This window comes from Akebia trifoliata, chromosome 3 (assembly GCF_017979445.1).
Source record: "Akebia trifoliata isolate Shusen 1 chromosome 3, ASM1797944v1, whole genome shotgun sequence".
In the NCBI taxonomy this organism is placed as follows: Eukaryota; Viridiplantae; Streptophyta; class Magnoliopsida; order Ranunculales; family Lardizabalaceae; genus Akebia; species Akebia trifoliata.
The window spans coordinates 9,383,725-9,404,489 of record NC_141377.1 but is presented as its reverse complement, the minus strand read 5'-3'; the positions used below and the strand labels follow the sequence as shown (position 1 = coordinate 9,404,489).

The following is a 20,765-nucleotide window of genomic DNA, read 5'->3' as shown; positions in this document are numbered from 1 at the left end:
AGTTAATCAGGCGCGACACATCTAATCATCGGGCACAAGGGGGAGTGCAAATCCTCGCTTTCTAGCTTCATGTTGTGCGTTGGTTGTTGTAATTAACTTAAACATGGAGTTAGAAAGTTTAATTTAACCATTGTGATTAGACCATTTTAATCTAATCTAAAACACAAAATAGACACGTACTTTGTGTTCTCTCTTCTTCTTAGTGTTCTTGATGTTCTTCCAAAACTTTTTTTTTACTAATTTCAATAAGAACTGATCTGAGCTATTCACTTTCTCTCATCCATTGTTCTCGGTATTTTCCCAAAATTTTCTCTTACTAATTCCAATAAGGAGTGATATGAGCTATTCACTTTTCTCATCTATTATAAGCGCACGCTTGGTTGGGATTCCGATTGTTGTATCTTGGAGGGTACTCCATTGTAATCAATTGCACCGAGATACAATCTTTGTTGGGCACAATAATGATTCAGCACACTTCAATCGATTACTTTAATTTGGTTCTCTATTTTGTAGTTGTAGTAGCTGATTTGGTGATAAATCGACCTCGATTACAATTTCACCATTAGATCTACATAATAATAAAAAGAATATGAAAATATAGAGAAAACAATGATTTTTTATGTGGTTCGACAAACGTACTTATGTCCACGGGTTTGAAGAGTTGTTTTACTGTAAATCTCACGATTACATGGTCTCCTCACCTCCCTTTCGTTTTTCTTTTTTTCTCTACCATAGCCTCAAGGCCTTTAGATAGAAAAATCCTACAAAGAATCCTAACTCTAATTAAGTTACAATTAACCATATTACCCCTTAGCCAAACTAATAACTACATAAAAATTAAAAGTAACTCTTTTAAATTGAGATTATTCCATAATAGGATAGAGTCATCTTCAAATGATGTCATGTGTCTATCTCGGGGTGTGCATTGATAGTGTAGATGAACGATCTAAATGGGAGACGATTTTATCCCTCCACATTAGTGATATCTTCATATTTCCAGCCTTACTTATTCACAATCATTTACTTATTTTCTTTATTTTTAATTAGGGGTAATAAGTAAAAGTTGGAGTTCCAATGGCAGCCCTTTTTTTTCTCTTATCTGTACAGGTTAGGACTACAACCTGGGGCACGTTGGTTGGAGGGTAGACCTGACTCTGCAGAGAGCCCTCATCTCGAGCTCAACTCAACTCGGAATCGAACTTGAACTCATTAACTCATGCTAAGCCCAAAAGTAGTTTCAGATGAGTTGGACGGGTTGCGAGCCCTCAACCCGAATTAAGGATAGATTGAGTTGAGCTCAGTGTCGCCCATAAATCCAGTTGAATCCGGGCCAGCCCACCCAAGTTATAGGCCTGCAAGTTAGGTGGTCCTTCAACCCAATTTGGTTCCCAACTTCACATTCCTTCGTCATTTTCTAAAATGACAAATAAGTCCCTTGATATTTAGGGTTTAGTGTTGCAAGTTGTAATAGAAAAGATTAAAAACACTGGAACTGCCCCCCTTTTCACTTCATTTTGTCCTTGACGCCTCTGCAAAAGCTAGGGTTTCATCAGTATGGTATGTGAAATGTATCTTCTCCTCTCAATTCTAATTAATCTGTGTCTTCTTCGCATGGATTTTGTAATCTTAAATTGTAAAACTGTTTTAGGTTAATCAGATGCGATGAATTAGCTGAATTACCCTTATTGTTTATCCCCCTTATAAGGATTATATAGTTCAAATTCAAGCGAAGTCATTATTGTATCATATTCAATTATCCATTTTTTTTTCCATTTTTGGATGAACAAAAGATACCCATCAAACACAAAATTTGAAATTTTGTCACTCTAGAGACGTTTATAGACAATTATTGAAAGATGGGTTGTTGTGTTTCTTCATAAACTATGTGAAATTTCATCCCATTTGGTGGAGAATTTTTTCTCTTTCAAATCAAACTTTTTTTGTGTTTGGGATCAGGTTAATTTTTGTTCTCTTGTTTCTAGGTAGGTCTCCTTGACACCTCCTCTTCCTCAATGATACTATTTTTGATCAAAAAAATAACTAAAAAAATAATCCCTGTGTACATTTATCCTCTCTATCGTAACGTATGAAAAGCTCTGGTAAAGAAGAATTTTTAGGAATTTGGTTTGAATGTGATCTGTTGATTGGCTGCCAAGTGGGTTTCACCTCCATTAGTGTAAAAGGATTGATGAAGGCCTAGATATTTTGGTAATATAATCTTTCATTTCGCTTTGCTTTGTTTGTTATCTGTTTAGGTTTAGTGACCTTCATTGCTAGAAATAGAATCTTCTATTTGTAGGTTTGGATTAGTATGAACCTGCAATGTTTATTTTATCTTTATTTTTCTTATGGGTAAACTGGACTTGAACCCATGACCTCAAATTTGTTTTTAATGTTTCAATCCAACTGAACTATGGGTCTAAGCCCAAACCTGCAATCTTTGATACAATGCTACTTTTGACAGTTCCGATTTTGACCTTGGCAAGATGGGTGAGTGGAACAAATTGCTTACATTTAGGATATTACAACCCATTTTGACATTTTTCCTACACGAAGATTTTGTTCCCTTTGGAATAATTTATTGCTATCTATGACTAGTATTACCTAGTGACAACTTTGTGAGTAGCGTTGTCAAATGCAGTCGCATATAGTATTTTCAACGTGATACCCCAAAAATATGCGATGGCATACGGTCCAACGGTCATAAGTTTTTTTCTTTGCTGCATATGCAGTGGCATACTGTCCAACGGTCAGAGTTGTTTTTTACAGCATATGCGATGTGCGAAATCACATATGCGAATATCATGTGCTGGTCGCATATGCTATTTAAGAATATTGTTTGTGAGCTTAACATATAACATTGAGCTGATGAGTAATGCCAATGTTGATGGTGTGATTATTTTACTTTATTTTATTTTTGTCGGACTGGTTTGTTTTAAGTTGATGCATTGATTGTTGTCTCTAAAGCACAAACCCTACAACTAAATTCATATTTTCAAAATGCAACTTTTTGTGCAATATTGAAGATTCCTTCTGTTGGTACATGCTTTCATGTTTATGGGCTTTATAACACCTTTCTTGTCTACTTTATCCTTTCTACAGGCCCCCAAAAGAGGAGGAAAGGCCCCCGTACCAGCCAAGAAGAAGCCTGTAAGATCTAACTTCTTGTATTACTGTCATAAAATTTCACAAGAAGTCCATCTTTATTTCAAACTGAAGTGAAGTCTTGGAGTCTATTTAATTGATTGTTGGGTCTCCAGCATATCATATTTACAGTGGTTCGATTCAGGATAGCCTCCAGTTACTAATATTTTTGTTGAACACATTAAATAATGTCAAATTGTTATTTATAAAGCTTTTAATATTTACTATTTTTATTGCTTTAGTTGGTTAGGCATAGTTGAGATTTGAAATCTTTATATGATTTGGATCCAAGTGACCAAAGTTGACTCACTGAAGTGACCCATGAATCAATTCAACCAGCGCCCTTTGATATTTTTGTTAATGTTTGCTCCATTAAAGCCATGGAAAATAATTTCCGCCAGTTTTGAAGGACTTGAATGGTTATTTCTGCACTTCTTCAATTCTTTATCGAATCAAGTCAACACTGAGTTTAAGAAACCTGCTTAGAATCTGGTTAGAGTTTATATACGTGATGTTCTTGGTTGCTAATTCAAAATACAAATTATTCCATCTTTCATCATTGGCTTTCAATTGGAGGGATACTTATTATTATTAATTTTAATTTCTATTTTTATTTGTATTTTTACAGGAAAAGACTGTTAATCCTTTGTTTGAGAAGCGTCCCAAGCAGTTTGGGATCGGTGGGGCATTACCACCAAAAAGGGATTTGCATAGATTTGTCAAGTGGCCCAAAGTTGTGCGCATTCAAAGGCAGCGGAGGATTCTAAAGCAGCGGTTGAAGGTTCCACCTGCTTTGAACCAGTTCACTAAAACACTTGACAAGAACCTTGGTAAATGTGTTTTCTTTGTCTTATTTTTCGAGAGCTGCTATTGGCAACCCAACTTTTACTTATTACACCTCAATTAAAAATAAGGAAAACCAGTGCATGGTTGAGAATAAGTAAAAGTAGGGGTGCCAATTGAAGCTCCCATTTTTTGCTAGATTCCTATATTTTGGCTTTTGGATTTTTTATGAGCCTAATCATGATTGTAAAAAACTACTGAAATTGTTTGAGATTAGCAGCCCAACTCATACTTATTACACCCCAATTAAAAATAAAGAAATCAGTGAATGGTTGAGAATAAGTAAAAGTTGTGGTTCCAATAAAAGTTCTCATTTTTTATGCTAGATTTCTATTTTTTTGGGTTTAGGATCGTATATGAGCCTAATCATAATTGTAAACCACTACTGAAATTGTTTGGATGAGTGTCATAAAATTTTGTAACGTTGAGATTATAATTTGAGCCAAACCTTTGTGATATTTGAAGAGTGTGTTTTAATCTTTAATTGGGATGGTAAATTTTTTTAAGAAATTGGGGTGTAATAAGTAAAAGTTGGGGAGCCAATAGCAGCTCTCTATTTTTATGGTTAAATAACATGCATTGGTGGTGGAAAAAGCTCTTATGTTTAGAGGTATCAAACTTTGATATAATATTATAATGATGCTTTTACCTAATTTGAAGTATATGAGTCAACACTGAATGTTCTCAATTACCTGACATTTTATGTTTGCAGCAACAAATCTTTTTAAGATTCTACTCAAATATAGACCAGAGGACAAGGCTGCTAAGAAGGAAAGACTTCTGAAAAGGGCACAAGCTGAAGCTGAGGGAAAAACTGTGGAATCAAAGAAGCCCATCGTCATCAAATATGGTCTTAACCACATTACATACCTCATCGAGCAGGTAAGTTTAACTTGGTTGTTAGTTGTTACTTTAACCAAGTAATTGTCAAGGCACCATACGTTGGACATTTGTAATTATGTTACAACACTTGTTCATATTCAATCATGCATATCTGAGGTTTTGGGTTGGATGAATATCGTGAGGTAGTCTTCTAGAAAGAGTGACGTGAGATAAACGAGGTTCACAGTGGGTAGCTTTTTAGCTTTTCTGATTAGTGATTAGTTAGTCATAAACTATGTTAGTGGTTCGTTGGTTTGCTCAGTTCGAATTGGAGTTCGGGGTTCGCCACTCTCAAATGAACCCCATTCGTAGGGGTAGTTAAGTCTTAGAGATGATTCGTTTCCTGGTTCACTTTGATTTCCTAGATCGGTTTGTTAGCTTGGCTCACTTGTGCATATATATAATTCAAGTATACAAGTTATAAATACAATTACAATATTAGAAAATTCTAAGTTAAATAGAAATAAATTTATATAATAATCCATATTTTAAATATAAACAATGAAAAATAATAATAATAAATTGGTTTGATTCACCGAACCAATTAAAAAATTATTTGGTTCGCCTAACCAAATAATTCTGTAGATTTGTGGTTCGCTTGATTTCACGAACCCAGTATGAACTGTACCAAAAACTGGCTTGCTTCATACAGGTTTGTGGTTCTCACTAGTAGCAACAAATTGGGTAAATAGGTCATGATAGATGTATACTTTTGTTTGACTTTTTTCCTTTCTACATCGATTGGAATTTCACACTATGATCTGGTTTCCAAGTAGTACCCTAGTGCCATTCTTTCATGGCATCACCAAATTATGATTTTTGGTTACATGCTTCTTGTTAACCTTGCAGAACAAGGCCCAATTGGTGGTTATAGCTCACGATGTTGACCCCATTGAGCTTGTTGTCTGGCTTCCTGCTTTGTGCCGGAAAATGGAGATCCCTTATGCAATCGTGAAGGGCAAGGCGCGACTTGGAGCGGTTCGTTCTTCGTCACTTATGAACAATCAATTTTTTTTTAAATCGTTAATATATACAAATGTAACAAGTGCGCCTTATCTCTTCAATATGAACACAGATCGTCCACAAGAAAACAGCCACAGCTTTGTGCTTGACATCAGTGAAGAACGAGGATAAATTCGAATTCAGCAAGATTGTGGAAGCAGTCAAGGTGATGAAGTCTATAGTCACTCAAGTCTGACAATGTTTTGTAGTTTTAATTAAAGTTGAAGGCACTAATCTTGATGGCTCAACTTACACATGTTTTATGATTTTGATATATTTATAGGCTACCTTTAACGACAAGTTTGATGAGCATCGCAAGAAATGGGGAGGTGGCATCATGGGATCTAAGTCCCAGGCCAAGACCAAAGCAAAGGAGAGAGTCTTGGCGAAGGAAGCAGCACAAAGGATGTCTTGAGCTTTCAAATTGGCTGAGAGAAACCAAAAAAGCTTGCAGCAAGAAGGGACTTTGGGACCTGTTTTTGTAGGTTCTTTTCATCTTTAGCTTTGATGCTATGGCTTTGTATTTTGGATTTGAACTTGCAATTTTTATTATTATTTTTAGGGCTTCTTGTCACTATACCCAAGAGTGCTAGGAAATTATTTTTTGGATATTGTCACTATGTTTTGTTTAGTATTCTCATAGCTCGGGCATGTTGATGAGTTCACAGCCTTCGGATGATGCTCACGTTTTAATGTGTGGGTCTGAAGCCAATGCTGAGCAACTGATTAAATGATCTCGACCGTTAATTTAGTTGCTTTAGTTTGACTGCTCTTCAAAATGACAAGCCAAGACATTGAATCATTGATTAAACGTCCAAGAAGTTCAATCCACCACATCCACTAAGGGCTGGAAAATTGTAAGTTTGTAAATTTAGTTTCATTGGAGCATCTCCTAAAAATGGTCTGTAAAATTAAGAGCATCTCCAAAAATGTTATGTAAAATTAAGAACATCTTTTTTATTAACAAAATAGTAACTAAAGTTATTTTAACTAGTATAAAGTTTGATACCAACTTCAGTAGACTCACACCTCTTTCTCTATTCTTACTATTTAATATTAGTTTACTTTACAAAAATTATTTTTGTTAAATCCTACTAAGGGTTGTGAGCTCACATCTTGGCATCCAAAAACATGATCGTATGCGACAGGCTAGTAGAGAATGAAATTCTAAGATTTGAAAGAAAAAAATAAACATTATTTGCACCATTAAATTTTAATTTTAAGTTTTGGGAGTTCGATAGTTATTCATTTTCAACACCTTGGATAAAGTTCAATTTGTTTTTTTTTCTCTTATGAAATTTTTCATAAACCTAGAAGGATGTTGTGTAAGATTGTCCATGTGAGAATCCATGTGACCTTTTTAAGATTTGAAACATAATTAAGTTAGTACCTTAAGTATTTTTCATTTTTTAACATTAAAATAATTAGTTTTGGAAGCTTTCTATATATAGAGAGTGGCAGTCCCCTCTTTCTTTTACTTGGAGACAATTTTTTCACCTTTCACTCTGTCAAGTAAAGAGCCAACCAACTTTACAATGTCAGTAGGTGATGCATTACTCTCTATATATCAGAATTTGAAACTTCAAGTGAGCCTCTTGAATATATCTTATCTAATAATTGATCAAGCAAAGTTGAATCATTTAGATGAAAAGAAAAGAGTGTCCGGCTACCTTCGTAGGGACGCCACGTGGAGAAAAAAAATTAGAAAACCAGATGCCATGGTTTAATTTAATTTATTTCCATTCCTTATGCTTCCCCGTTTTTAACTCTTCCTCGCTTTTTTTTTTTTTCCTACTCTCTTTATGGTATTTTTAGGGGATGGGATATAAGAACCAGAGCTCAAGTTTTGTAAAATCCTAACTCACGTAAAATAGATGAATAAACCTAAATCCTGCACTTTTTTTTCCTGAAAATAAGGAAGATCTGTAAAACCCTTAGCTCTAAAGAAAAGCAAAAGAAGACGACCTGCTTGATTGGTACATTCTCTTTTTCTAAAGTGTTTGATTTGAGAAATAGATGAAGAAGAAGCTGACTTTATGTGAAGAGAGTTTGTTTGGGAATGTTTTTGGGTTGGAAAAATGCTTTACTTGACTAATCGATTGTCGGATGGATGGATATTTTAAAATCAACAAGTGTCGAAAAATTGGGTCCTTCCTAAGAAATTTTCCTCAAAGAAATGGAAAGTCACCCATGCCCAAAAGTCTGAGTTCACAGCTACAGTTCCAGACTGACACAAAATAAATAAATAGATAAAAAAAATTTAAAAATTTAAAAATAAAAACAATATTAACTCAAAAAATCATTATATCTGCCTCTATGTGGAACATAATTGTACTCCTCACACTCATTGTAATATAACACTTGTAATTTTTAATAGAATATTTCTTAAATTTTACAAAGAATCTGTTGATCTTAATCATCCCACATCATCATCAGAAATTTACCTAAAAATTTGGTGTTGGCTGGACATATTTGTTCCTCCATTCAATTATGTCTAACGAACGATTCGTCCAAGTTTGGGGTTAGCAAATGTAGGGTAAAGAAAACAATGCATAATAAGGTAATTTGTTAAGATTGCTATGCCAAATTCAATCTTTCCAAACCCCTTGCATGAGCATCAGATGTCTTCCCAACCCAACAAGGCCGCCCAATATCAGGTCCTCTATCAGGTAAAAGGTTTCTATCTCTCGTAGAGATTGGAGGAAACGGGTTTATAAAAAGGATAGAGAGTGAGAGACAGAAATAATTTTAAACAGACAACACGCGGAATTACAATTATAAACAACGAAGTCGCAGTAACTGTTGCAGAATGTCTGCAAAACCATACGCAAACAGGTATAAAGCAGCCCTTGAGTATAAGTTATAGAAAACTGGGGGATGTGACATTCCCCTCCACTAAAATCTGCTTTTTTGGGGTCCAAGAATAAAAGATTGAAGTCGTGACCTTGCCTTGGTTGCAATTGCTAGTGATTCCTCATCTTGGTTTTCTTTTGCAGCAGCAACAGCTGAGATATATGCCTCTCTTGCCTCATCCATTTCTTGCATCTCAATCTCATCCATATCATCCTGTTCATACCAACTGTAACATTTCAGTCCAAAATAAATTATCGATCAATTATATGCATCAAGCCATTACAATACCACTTGAAGAGTCTCAAATGGCTGTTCCATTCCATTTGAGATTTCCATTGTGACTCACCCATCTCAATACTCATCCAAGATCCAAGTCATCTTAGCCAATTTTCCGAAAACTCATCAAAGTCGATCGATATAGATTGGTTTCGGTGTTATTTATATAAATATAATTGATTTTTTAAAGAAATCTGAATGGTTGTGATCTATATAAAACCAGATTTTGAGATTAAGAATGTATTAATTCAGTTTATAATTGAAAATTAATAATATTAAAATATAAACATATATTTATTTAATCCCTTTAAACCAGATTGTCAGGTTTGACTCGTCTGAGTCACCACAGTGTCGGTGGGTGCCAAGACAAGATGAAAAGCAGGTCTGAAAATCGTGCCCAACTATGTTTAATCTATTATCCATCGCTATTTTTCTTTGAAAAAAGACACTAAAAAGCACAAAAAAAGAGTAGGAGAGAATGGACATAAACAATATACCAGTTCTTCTCCTTTGCCAGTTTTAGCAATTCTTTTTTCTCCAAGAAAGGAAAAGCAAAAGAAGAAAATTACTGACTTAAAAGCAGGTTCTATAGCTCACTGATGTATTAAGATATAAGATTCAAACAAGAACTAAAGATTAAATCATTGAAGGATGAATTAAGGTCCATGACCCACTCCATCCTAGCACAATAATGGAGGAATTGGAAACCCTAACACCAAGAATTCAGACAATTTAAGATGAAATTACTATGTAAGTGACAAAAGGGAAGATGAAACATACTAGATATGGAAGCCGATTCAAATGATAAGGAAAGGTATCATAATCCTCAGAGTATGGAGTGGTATCATTCGTTGTTAAGCTTTCCAATAATAACATAAATGATGAGATCTCTCCTTGCATGGAATTTAGATCCTCCTGTAGCTTCTCAACTTTTCTATTAGATGTAGTCGCTTCCCACTGTATTTTTTCTAGTGCTGCTTGCTTGTCTGCGAGTTTGATCTGTTAAAGAAAAGACAAGCAGTTACTTTTCTCGAGCTGGTTTCACATCCATACATAAAGAATTTCTAGCTAAACCAACCAATACTTGTGTCTTAAATTGGTATGTGTTATGGCAGAAAAACCTCATTGTCATCTTCTTCTTTTTTGTTTTTGTATTTTGCTTTTTTTTTTTGTGCTTTGCTTTGCTTATCGTGGGTATCCCCACACCCTTCGGGTGAGACTAATCCCACGGTCACACACACTGCCCCCTCGGAAATCCTACGTGCAACCCTGGAGGGTGCCCCCAAGGAAATGATAGCTTTGTGGGGTTTCAAACACTTGGCCTACCACCCGTCCTGAGGAGATTATCAAGGCTCGGCTTATCATTGTCCCAAAATTTGGTGTTGGCTGTATGAATCTTGTTCCTCCATTCAATTTTGTTTACAGCTGTCTCTCGTATATGGTAGCAAAACCTAAAACTCTATTTACAAAGATGCAGCTATAATAGATGCAGGAAAATGAATAAGTGATTTTCCTTCAGAAAATGAAGATTTAGTTGGCTTTAGAGCAAGCCAATGGTGCGCTCAAGATAGGGAATACTTTGGTGCTGATTTATTACAGGTTTCAAGCAGCTATATGCAATGGTAAAATGTCAGAGTTCCGTGATGTGTGATGTGTCTCCTAGTAGGTATGGGATTACTGGGCATATAAGGTTTGTAGGCTTTAAATGGTAGTTTGCGGTTCTTGTAAGTTGGTTTGGGGTGGGTTTGTATAACTTTTATATTCTTTCTAGGTCAGTCAACTTGAATGCCTGAGGTCTTAGCGTTTTTCATTTCAATAAAATTTTGCTTATTAAAAGAAATCTAAAAAAGAAAATGGCTAACCCAGACTAGTCAGATCCATAACCCAAATGTTTTGGTTCTTTTTTGTTTTAAAAAAAATTTACATAAAGATATTTGCTTAGTCTGTACAACTGTTGAGGTCAAGACTCTAAAATGCTCTCACTTTTTTTTTTCTTTGTTCTATAATCTTTACTTTTCAACTTGGTATTAGAGCCCTAAATACCCCTAGACAAAAGAGTAAAACAAAACTATTCATAATGAAGAATAAAATGCTATTCTACATGCAACAATTATTTTTGTTTTGTTGGGAGGTTTTTGTTGTTTCATCTTTCCTCTATTCCATCGTATCATGTATCCCTTCAGTCCTTGTAGGTCCCTCTATCCATAGGCCTTTGTTGTATATTTGGGCCCATTTTTATTTAATAAATTATAATTACCGATAAAAACAGAAAAGTATAAACAATAATTTTAGGATCCCAACTAAAATTCACTCATAGAACCAGAGCAACATAAATTCATCGTTCACATATATATGAAAGAAATTCTGATTAACAAACACCTGAAGTGTGAGCTCTATCTCACAGGGTACTTATTCTTAGATGAAAACATAAGCAAACTAATAGAATTTTCCAAAAGTGGGATTAAATAACACCACATTGAAACTCATTTTATCATTAGAGCACAAAATATTTTCATTTGATTTACAGTTGGATTAGCTTTAATTGGATGAATAGACAAAAACGGAAAGTGTAATGGTGTGTTTAGAAGGTTAAACAATAATATTTATAATAGCCCATCAAATAAAGCTATTTAAGAAATTTCAATTATTATGAAGTGCTCATGGACATATCAGTCAAACTAATTCAGAGACTTGAAGATGGATCTTAGTTTCAGCCGGACATAAACTGTTATTAACAATGGATGGTAGACTGTAGCTAGGTATTCCTTTCATTCATCATCTTGGTTAATAAGCTATAATGCCATCATGACGAGATTTTTTTTAAAATCTCAAATCAACATCTTTCGAGTGACGCACACGACCATCCCAAGTATTGTACTCCAGATACCCTAGGAGTGTTGTGTAAAAGAATTTTAGAAGAGAAAAATCCAGTCTCATAATGAGAGCTTGGTATATATTTATAACTCATAATAAGGGAATGGACATAAATGCCCTTACACAGAAAGAATAATAAAAATAAATCCATATGAATCCAACTAGAACTAACTATCTATCCTAATATTTCCAATACTCCCCCTCAAACTGGGGCAAATATATCAACTAAGCCCAGCTTGACGAGATGAGAGTTTGTGACAGAAGGTCCAATAAACTTTGTAAGCATATCGGCTAATTGATCTGAAGAAAAAACAAAGATTGTCTTAAGTGCACCAGATCAAACTTTCTCCCTGAGAAAGTGAACATCAACCTCAATGTGCTTAGTCCTTTTGTGAAGCACTGAGTCAGATGCAAGCATGATAGCAGACTTGTTGTCACAGAACAACAAACATGAACCAACAGTAGGAAATCCCAGCTTTGTTAGCAAAGATCTAAGCCAAAGAAGCTCACATGTGCCAAGGACCATAGCACGATACTCAACTTCAGTAGAGGAACGAGAAACCACACTTTGTTTCTTACTTTTCCACGAGATAAAATTACCACCATAAAAAGTACATAAACTAGATGTAGATCTCTTATCTGTAAGAGAACCCACATAATCAGCATCAATGAAACATGACAGATGTTGTTGAGCGGTAGATAAATAAAATAAGCCTAGACTAGGACGAAACTTCAAGTAGATAAATAATTGACTGACTACACCAATTGCGAAGGTCAAATACGGTCTAGTATTAGTCAGATAAATCAAGCGGCTTACGAGTCTCTGGTAAGATGAAGGATCAGATAAAAGTTCCCCAGATTCAACATGAAGACGATGATTCTGATCCATTAGGGAGGAAGCAGGACGACAACCAAGTATACCAGTATCTTAAAGAAGATCCGATGTGTATTTACGTTGAGAAAACGAAATACCACGGCCTAAACGAGTTATCTTTAACCCCAAAAAGTATTTGAGAGGACCCAAGTCCTTAACCTCAAAATCACTACCCAACTGCTTCTTAACCCTGTCAATCCACTGTGCATCATCTCTAGTTACTATAATATCATCCATATAAACCAAGACAATGGTATTGCAGCCATCTACTCCTCATCGAATAAAGCAAGTATGGTCAGAATGGCATCTGGAAAATCCCATAGACAAAATTATCTCAGAGAAACGCTGGAACCAAGCTCATGGAGATTGCTTTAGGCCATACAGAGATTTAAGAAGGCAGCATACTTTCCCAAAATACTCCCCCTGAAAACGAAATCCAGGAGGGGGATCCATATAAATGACCTCTGTCAGGACACCATTAAGAAAGGCATTCCTCACATCAAGTTGGCGAAGAAGCCATGAATGACAGGCCGCTAAAGAGATAAGTAATGGACTGTAAACAGTTTGGCTACAAGGGCAAATGTGGCTCCAAAATCCTTTCTCGGAATCTGCGTAAATCCCTTAGCGACGAGTCGAGCCTTGTAGCGATCAACAGTACCATCTACGAATACTTGACTGTGAAAACCCATTTACAACCAATAATCCGCTCCCCAAAAGGAAGAGAAACAAGATCCCATGTGTGATTCTTCTACAATGCATCCATCTCAGTAGTCATGGCTCTAGTCCACATAGGATCACGTAAAGCCTCAGATACAGACCGAGGAACCCAAATAGAGTCTGTGGTGGCAAGATAGGCTCGATAGGAAGGAGAAATACCCTAATAAGAAACAAACTGGGCTATAGGGTGATCAGCAACACACCCTCACTTACCTTTGCGAAGTGCAATAGGTAAGTGAGAGTCAAAAATAGGAGTAGGCGTAAATGTAAAAGGGGATATACTTGAGTCCAAGGAAGAGGTTGGCAAAGTTTGAGGGGGGGAGGCAATGAGAATAAACTTGGAGCAACGGCGGCGAAGAAGAAGATGGAGAGAAAACTGGAGATGGTAGTACTATTGGAGAAGAATCCTGCAAAGGAGAAGAGTCCTGCAAAGAAGATGAAGTACAAAAATATGGAACATTTTCAAAAAATGTGACATCTAGGGAATGAATAATACGATGAGAAAGGGGATCATAACACCGATACCCCTTTGACATAGAAGAGTAACCCAAGAACACACAATGGGTACTTTTGTCATCTAGTTTGGTGCGAAGAGGAGTTCTATCCTGAACCAAATAAGTACACCAAAAAACTCTAAGTGTAATAGGAAAGAGAGTGTTATCAGGTCGAAGAACATGAAGAGGCACCTGTCCCCCTAAAGTGCGACTCAGAACACGATTCAGGAGGAAAACAGCAGTAAGAACTGTCATATTCCAATATGACTTGGGAACATGCATCCCTCGCAGAAGACAACGGACAATGTTCATGAGGTGGCGATTCTTACGTTCCGCCACCCCATTTTACTCAGGAGTGTAGGGACAAGTTAATTGATGAAGCATACTATGCTCATGGAGATGGGAGTGAATCCCATCAGAAATATATTCCCCGCCATTATCTGTTCTAAGAGATTTGACGGTAATGTTGTATTGAGTTTGAATCATTTTAAGGAAATTAACAAAAATAGGTAGTACCTCAGAGCGAGAACGCATTAACTAAACCCAAGTACAACAAGAAAAGTCATTAATAAATGTAATATAATATCTATGACCATTAAAAACAGTAACAGAGGAAGGCCCCAACACATCAGAATGAACCAAATCAAAAATAGCATTAACTCTATGCATGCAAGGAATATAAGAGGTGCGTGTGTGTTTAGAAAGCTCACACATAGAACACTGAAATTTGTGTCCACTACAAGATTACTTTAAAGTAGGATATGATGAACATAAGTACTGAAAATTAACATGTCCTAGGCAAACATGCCATAAGTCTAAAGTTTGAAAAAAAATAATATGATTTCCAGTGAATGGGAGCACGGAAGTTGGGGCAGCAATAGGTGGAACTTCAAACAGGTACAGCCCATCCCTCTCATATCCCTTGCCAAAAATCCTCCTCGAAGTCAGATCCTGAAAGACACAGTGAGTAGGAAAAAATGTTATAGAACAATTAAGCGATTTTGTAATACTACTCACAGACATAAGGTTAAGAGATAAGTATGGAACATGGAGAACAGAATCAAAAGGAAAACCGGGGGTTAAGAGATGCAGTACCCTTACTGTGAACAGGAGTCAGAAACCCATCAGCAAAACGAACCTCCCTATGAGTAGTAAGAGAGATAGAAAAAATAAAATGATTGAACTCACCGATCATGTGATCAGAGGCACCAGAATCAATGACCCAGGTCAGAGGAGTAGAACCAGATTGAGTGGCATGAAATGCAGAAGAGGTACCTGGAGGAGTGGTAACATATGCGACTGTCGAGGATAAGGAAGTCTGAGCCTGGAGCTGATCCCGTACAATAGATGTAATCTGTGTCTAAAGGTATTGCAAATCAACAGTACCAAGGGAAGCATGATCACCAGAGGTTGATTCCACAATAGCAATACGGGGATGCCCCCCAAAAGATCTCAACAGGTGGGGATAGAGCTGAAAACAGCGGGCCTTCTCATGGTCAATCTTCCCACAATGACTACATGTAAGACCACTTCCTTTACCATGCCTACAGTCTCGATTCCCTAATCCTTGAGTACGAGAATTAGAAAAATCCAAATTGGCTGCAAGAGCCATCTGATCTGTATCTAGAGCGGAAATAGTGATAGAAGACTAAGTCTGAGAGGGAATGACACAACGATGACGCTCATCGCTATCAATAATCGCAAATGTCTCAAATAATGAAGGCAGAGGAGTGGTATTAAGGATTTGGGTCCGCAGTGCCTCAAACTCAGGGCGTAAACCCATGACGAACTAGTATGTTTGATGTCGAGCAATCCTCTTGACCACATACCCGTTGTCTCTGCAGATAACTCAGCCATAGACTCATAGTACGAGATTTCCTCCCAACAGGACTGAAGGAATCCAAAATAATCTGCAACACTCTGATTTCCTTGGGTAGCTTGAGCAATATCCCGATAAAGTTCATAAATCCTTGAGTCATTGAGAGCATGTGCACATGTCTGAGTGAGAGCTGACCACAAAGAGGAGACAACCTCATAATACATAAACATAGTGTAGATGCGTTGCTCCATGGAATTGAATAACCAACAAAGAATAGTGCAATTATCGATTTTCCATTGTTCAAATTTAGGATTAATGGGTGGTGGCTTAGGAATACTGCCTAATAGCCAACTAGATTTTCCTCGACTACCCAAATAAAGTCGTATGGACCGGGACCAGCTCTGAAAGTTACGACCATCTAGTGGGGCATTGGTGATACGCTGGATGGAGGAATTAGCCCCAAGAGTGGTGGTAAAGTCCTTAGTCTTGTGAGTCGAGGTCATTGTACGCTATGAATAGATAGAAAATTTGGATTGAAGGGAGATCTCCCGTATTAGTACTATCTAATGCCAAATAGTCTTACCGATTGTTGTCGGCAACACTAGAAACAATCACAACAGATTGTTGTCAAAGTCCCTTGCTATTGAAGGTCAAAGAAAAGATATTTCGTACTGTTGCTGTCGAAGATAGTCACAAAAAAAATTTCCTATTACTGTCGAGGCTCCAGCAGTTGTCATAGGTCACAGTGACAACCTTAGAACTACTGTAGAACAGATCGCAAGGCAATTAAGAGGCTATAGGCTGATCGCAAGTCTCCCAACCACTGACTGCTACTGTCGCAAGGCTGTTCAAAGCCTATAGGTCTGATCGCAAGACTGTTAATCAATGGCTACTGTTGTCGCAGGTCTGTTTAAGGCTTGGAGGCTGATTGCAAGATTGTTCCAAGCCTGTAGATCTGATAGAAGAGTTGTTTTAGGGCTATAGGTCTAATTGCAAGACTCCTAATCAATGGTTGCTACTATTGCAGGTCTATTCAAGGGTTGTAGGCTGATCGCAAGGTTGTTCCAAGCTTGTAGATCTGATCGAAGAGATGTGTAAGGGCATATAAACTAATCGCAAGACTTCCAACCTTTGTTTGCTGATGTCGCAGATCTGTTTAGGGCCTTTAGGTCTAATCGAGATATGCACAACAACACGTTGTTGTCGGCTACTGCTGTTGTAAGGCAAATCAGGTCCAGTGGCTTTGATCACAATGTAGGTAGGACTCAATCAAAGTTTACCCAATAACACAAGGTTTGATAGCAAAGAGAAACCCCAACGTAGGGCAAAAAATCACAGCGCAAAACTCTATTGCAGCATGTGAAAAGCTAATGAAATCTCTATCACAACATGCAATTAAGAGACTATAAATCAAAAAAGAAAAGAACCCCCGAAGGGGAGAAACTCCAGATTAGGCTACTGCTAGGTAAGTGTAGTGGGATTAATGAGAAAAAATTTTGAAGGGGAAATGAAGATGGAGGGTCAAAGGTTTTTCTACTCTGATACCAAGAAGAATTTTAGAAGAGAAAAATCCAGTCTCATAATGAGAGCTTGGTATATATTTATAACTCATAATAAGGGAATGGACATAAATGCCATTACACAGAATAAATAATAGAAATAAATCCATACGAATCCAACTAGAACTAGATTTCACTTCTTATTTATCCTAATATTTCCAATAGTGTAAACTAGATTTCACTTCTTATCTTAATGCCATGTAAAGATGTGAGGCCCAAAGCCATGTTACCGTAAACACCTCAGTCATAATAAAACACAGATTTTCAAATGATAATTATAAAACCTAGTGTTAATTCTCATTCTTTAAAGACCGCATAACAAGAATAAGATAGTCAAGTGAGTGATACACATACCTTTGCATCGGAGAGTTGCAAATGAGCAGATTTAATTAAAGAGTCCTTCTCTGCAACCTGGTGTTTCAGTTCATCAAGTTTAGCGTGAACTGAAGTAATTTGATTCCTTGATATCTCTGCTGATTTCAGGAGCTCATCTTTCTCCAATAATTTCTTTTGTAGGTTCTCCACTTTTTCTTGCAACATAATCAAATCTTCCCCTTCATTTTCCATTGATGATGCCTTTGATGAGAAAATTGAGAACTCGTCTGCAGAGGTATTTTTGGTTGGGTTGTTTTCTCCAAGATCCCTTTGCTTTTTTATTGCAATAGACTGAGCTACTTTCCTTCCTTTAGGTTCACTAACCTGTAACAAATTAATAACCAATATGAAAAGAATATTAAATCCTTAACACAAGAGAAGTAAAGAATATGCAAAGCTTAAATTAATTGGCCTGCAGAGAGAGAACATGGCATATTTATCAAATAATAAGCATATGTATCAAGTAATGAATGCTAAAAGTGCTTAAGGGATTGAAAAGCCTACTTCATCATCATTATTAATTTACTTGCAGTGTAAATAGTGGTGTAAGCCAAATCCTTTTGGCCTATGTTAACAAAATTCTACTCACTTGATTCTCAATTAGTTTTGAAGGTTCCCCAAGTTCCTTGAAGGGAATTGATAACAGAAATATCGACCATGTTTAGAGTCAAAGTTAACTGATGAGAAGTAAACAAGCTTAAACTAGGATGGCTTGCAGGTTTATTCTGCACAATGTGAGGATCCGATGGTCTACGGCTCAACTAAATTGCTCTTTCCTCATGCAATGAAGTTTTTTAATAACAATGTACTTTATTGTTGTTTTTTATATATAGAAATAGATTAAGAAGCTTAAATAGGATAGCTTGTAGATTTATTCAGCATGATGCGAGTCCCAAAATATTGTCTGAAACAATAGCAATTACAATTGCTAGTAATGAAACACTTGTACTCACGAAGAAAAATGCCAATGCGAAATATTAGGGTGTGTTGGTGATCACTCGTCCTATGTGCCAGAAAAAAAAAAAGGATTTTTAAAAACTATTTTTTCGCACAAAAATGGTGAACCCAACTTCAGTTGATTTCATAAGGATATTTGATGACAATCCTATAAGGCCCTTAAGACTTATAAGAGGAAGTCACGTGGTGGTTCGACAATCCTCACATGGCATGATGAGGAAGAAGGATCTTCTTGGGACATTGAATAGCAGAATTTTTCCTTATGTCAATATTTTCTTTTAAATGTGCATTTAGGACTCTCGTGAAGGAATTGATGGGAGAAGAAGCGATAATAAAAACATTAGCAACTATTTCTGATAGTGAAAGGGTACATCTCTGGAATATTTTCTCAGGGTTGTTCACTTGGTCACCTAGTATCTTGAAACCTCTTTGCTTGCGGGGGTAGGAGTGGAAATGACTGAGAGAGGGCTTCATAAAAGAATCACATGGCGCGGTGAAAGGTTTCCCCTTTTTAGGGGAGTTTTGAGCATCTGAATTACATGTACTCATTTTTTAATGTAGCATGCATTCAAAATTTCCCTTTCAAAATGGATACTGATAAACAAGTTTGGATCCATCTCAAGGGCTTGACAATAATTTGCGTTGGTTCACAACTTGACGTAGCCCTCCATCCGAGTTTGACACTGACAATCATGGTTTTCAAATCCGATATCATTCTCAGTTACAAAAACTTATGTTTATATAGATCCAAATAATTAAAAGATGATTATTTTATATCCAAAAACACCAAAACTGGTTGACTTTGCCAAATTTTCAGAAAAACAAAACCCAGTTAACTCAACAAAGTTTTCATTAACTTGGCCCACATATTATCAAAATATGGGACAATTCATCTGAAATCTCGGATGAGTCCATGTGAAGGATGATTCACACTGAGGATGACTCACTCGAGTCATCTCGACCTCAGACTGAGTTATGAAACCATGGTCGTAAGTTGTAACTATTTTAATAGAAATTACAAGCTAAAGGCACTTTATTCTCCCCTTACTCAGATCACCATTACAAGTTCCAACCCAACCAACACATTTAATTACAATTATCAAAATTTACTCAAATTAAGAACTACTCTCACAGTCTCACCTTCTTGGGATTATATTCTCTGGAAGGTGTCTTCGTGTAGATCAGAGACGCTCGACGAGTGAAAGAAGTTTTCTCTCTCCGATCCTGACAAAAAAAAAAAAAAACGAAAATTGAACTAAAAAATCCATGGAAATAGTGAATCAACATGAAGAATTGGAAGTGAAGAGGAAGCTAACCATGAGAGATTCGACAAGCGGTACCATCTCAACGAGGTTCTTGTAGAGTACTCTGTCGAAATTACTTCCATTTCCATTAGAGAGAGAAGAGAAAGATCTTTGAGGAGATAAAGATGACTGATCTTCTCCAGAAAGCCATGATTTTGGATCATCAGAGCTTTCATGTTCCTGCAAATCAACGAAATGTTGTTGCTCGAACATTGCTCTCTCCCAATATCAATTTTCAATCCAAGAATCTCAAAAATCCTAATTTTCAAAAAAATAAAGAGGAAAGTGAGTGACTGTTTCTTTTCAAATTTTTAGCCTCGCCTCATTCGAAATTTTTCCGCACACAGAGATCTTCCGTAAGGGATTCCTAAATGCTCCTCGAGTGCTGTTAAATTACAGAAATGCCACTACCCTTGCTTGAAAGCTAATCAAGGGTAAACGGATTGTTTTGTTATTTATTTTTTACATTATTCAGGATTTAAGATTTTCTTATATTTTATGTCTAATATATATTGTATAAAGTTCTTCAATTATTCATTGGAGCTTAAAATGACTCATATCTTCTAAAAATTTGTTACTAATAAAGAAAAATGAATATTAATTTTTGAAAAAAAAAATTCATTAACTTATATATTTAGTGGAATAAACTATAGCTAACTTGATATTCTGTAAACAATCTGCTTATTTTTAAAAAGAAAATAATTTTATAATGATTTGAAATATTTTTCCCCATTTGATTCTGGAGAATCAAAACCAATGGATACCCGTGATTTTAGTGGTTTCAATTTTGAT

The 20,765-nt window shown here is 36.2% G+C and overlaps 2 protein-coding genes across 3 annotated transcripts; one reads left to right on the top strand and one right to left on the bottom strand.

Moving 5' to 3' along the window:
• Nucleotides 1-1,428: 1,428 nt before the first annotated feature.
• LOC147405919 (large ribosomal subunit protein eL8y-like) lies at nt 1,429-6,491 on the top strand. Its single transcript, XM_086433812.1, has 7 exons — nt 1,429-1,557; nt 3,103-3,150; nt 3,773-3,974; nt 4,700-4,869; nt 5,719-5,847; nt 5,945-6,037; nt 6,155-6,491. The coding sequence occupies exons 1-7, from the start codon at nt 1,555-1,557 to the stop codon at nt 6,284-6,286; spliced, it is 777 nt and encodes a 258-aa protein (XP_086289938.1). The 5' UTR covers nt 1,429-1,554; the 3' UTR covers nt 6,287-6,491.
• A 2,123-nt stretch (nt 6,492-8,614) lies between these two features.
• LOC147405918 (protein MICROTUBULE BINDING PROTEIN 2C-like) lies at nt 8,615-20,324 on the bottom strand. 2 transcript variants are annotated; one of them, XM_086433809.1, is made up of 5 exons: nt 19,986-20,317; nt 19,810-19,893; nt 17,692-18,036; nt 9,781-9,999; nt 8,615-8,937 (listed from the first exon to the last, which is right to left on the bottom strand). In XM_086433809.1, exons 1-5 carry the CDS (start codon nt 20,184-20,186, stop codon nt 8,767-8,769), a joined length of 1,020 nt encoding a protein of 339 aa, XP_086289935.1. In that variant the 5' UTR covers nt 20,187-20,317; the 3' UTR covers nt 8,615-8,766. The 2 variants fall into 2 exon arrangements, with proteins under 2 accessions (XP_086289935.1, XP_086289936.1); XM_086433810.1 differs by lacking the exons at nt 8,615-8,937; nt 9,781-9,999 and adding an exon at nt 10,088-14,910 and having other exon boundaries at nt 19,986-20,324.
• Nucleotides 20,325-20,765: the final 441 nt, after the last annotated feature.

Excerpts from the sequence above, each read along its gene's own strand:
- LOC147405918 (XM_086433809.1), bottom strand. The coding sequence starts at position 20,186 with ATGTTCGAGCAACAACATTTCGTTGATTTGCAGGAACATGAAAGCTCT. Across the intron at positions 18,037-19,809 it reads GAGAATATAATCCCAAGAAG|GTTAGTGAACCTAAAGGAAG; the intron begins GTGAGACTGTGA and ends AATTTGTTACAG. Across the intron at positions 10,000-17,691 it reads TGCAACTCTCCGATGCAAAG|ATCAAACTCGCAGACAAGCA; the intron begins GTATGTGTATCA and ends TTTCTTTAACAG.
- LOC147405919 (XM_086433812.1), top strand. Across the intron at positions 5,848-5,944 it reads GCAAGGCGCGACTTGGAGCG|ATCGTCCACAAGAAAACAGC; the intron begins GTTCGTTCTTCG and ends ATATGAACACAG. Across the intron at positions 6,038-6,154 it reads AGATTGTGGAAGCAGTCAAG|GCTACCTTTAACGACAAGTT; the intron begins GTGATGAAGTCT and ends ATATATTTATAG.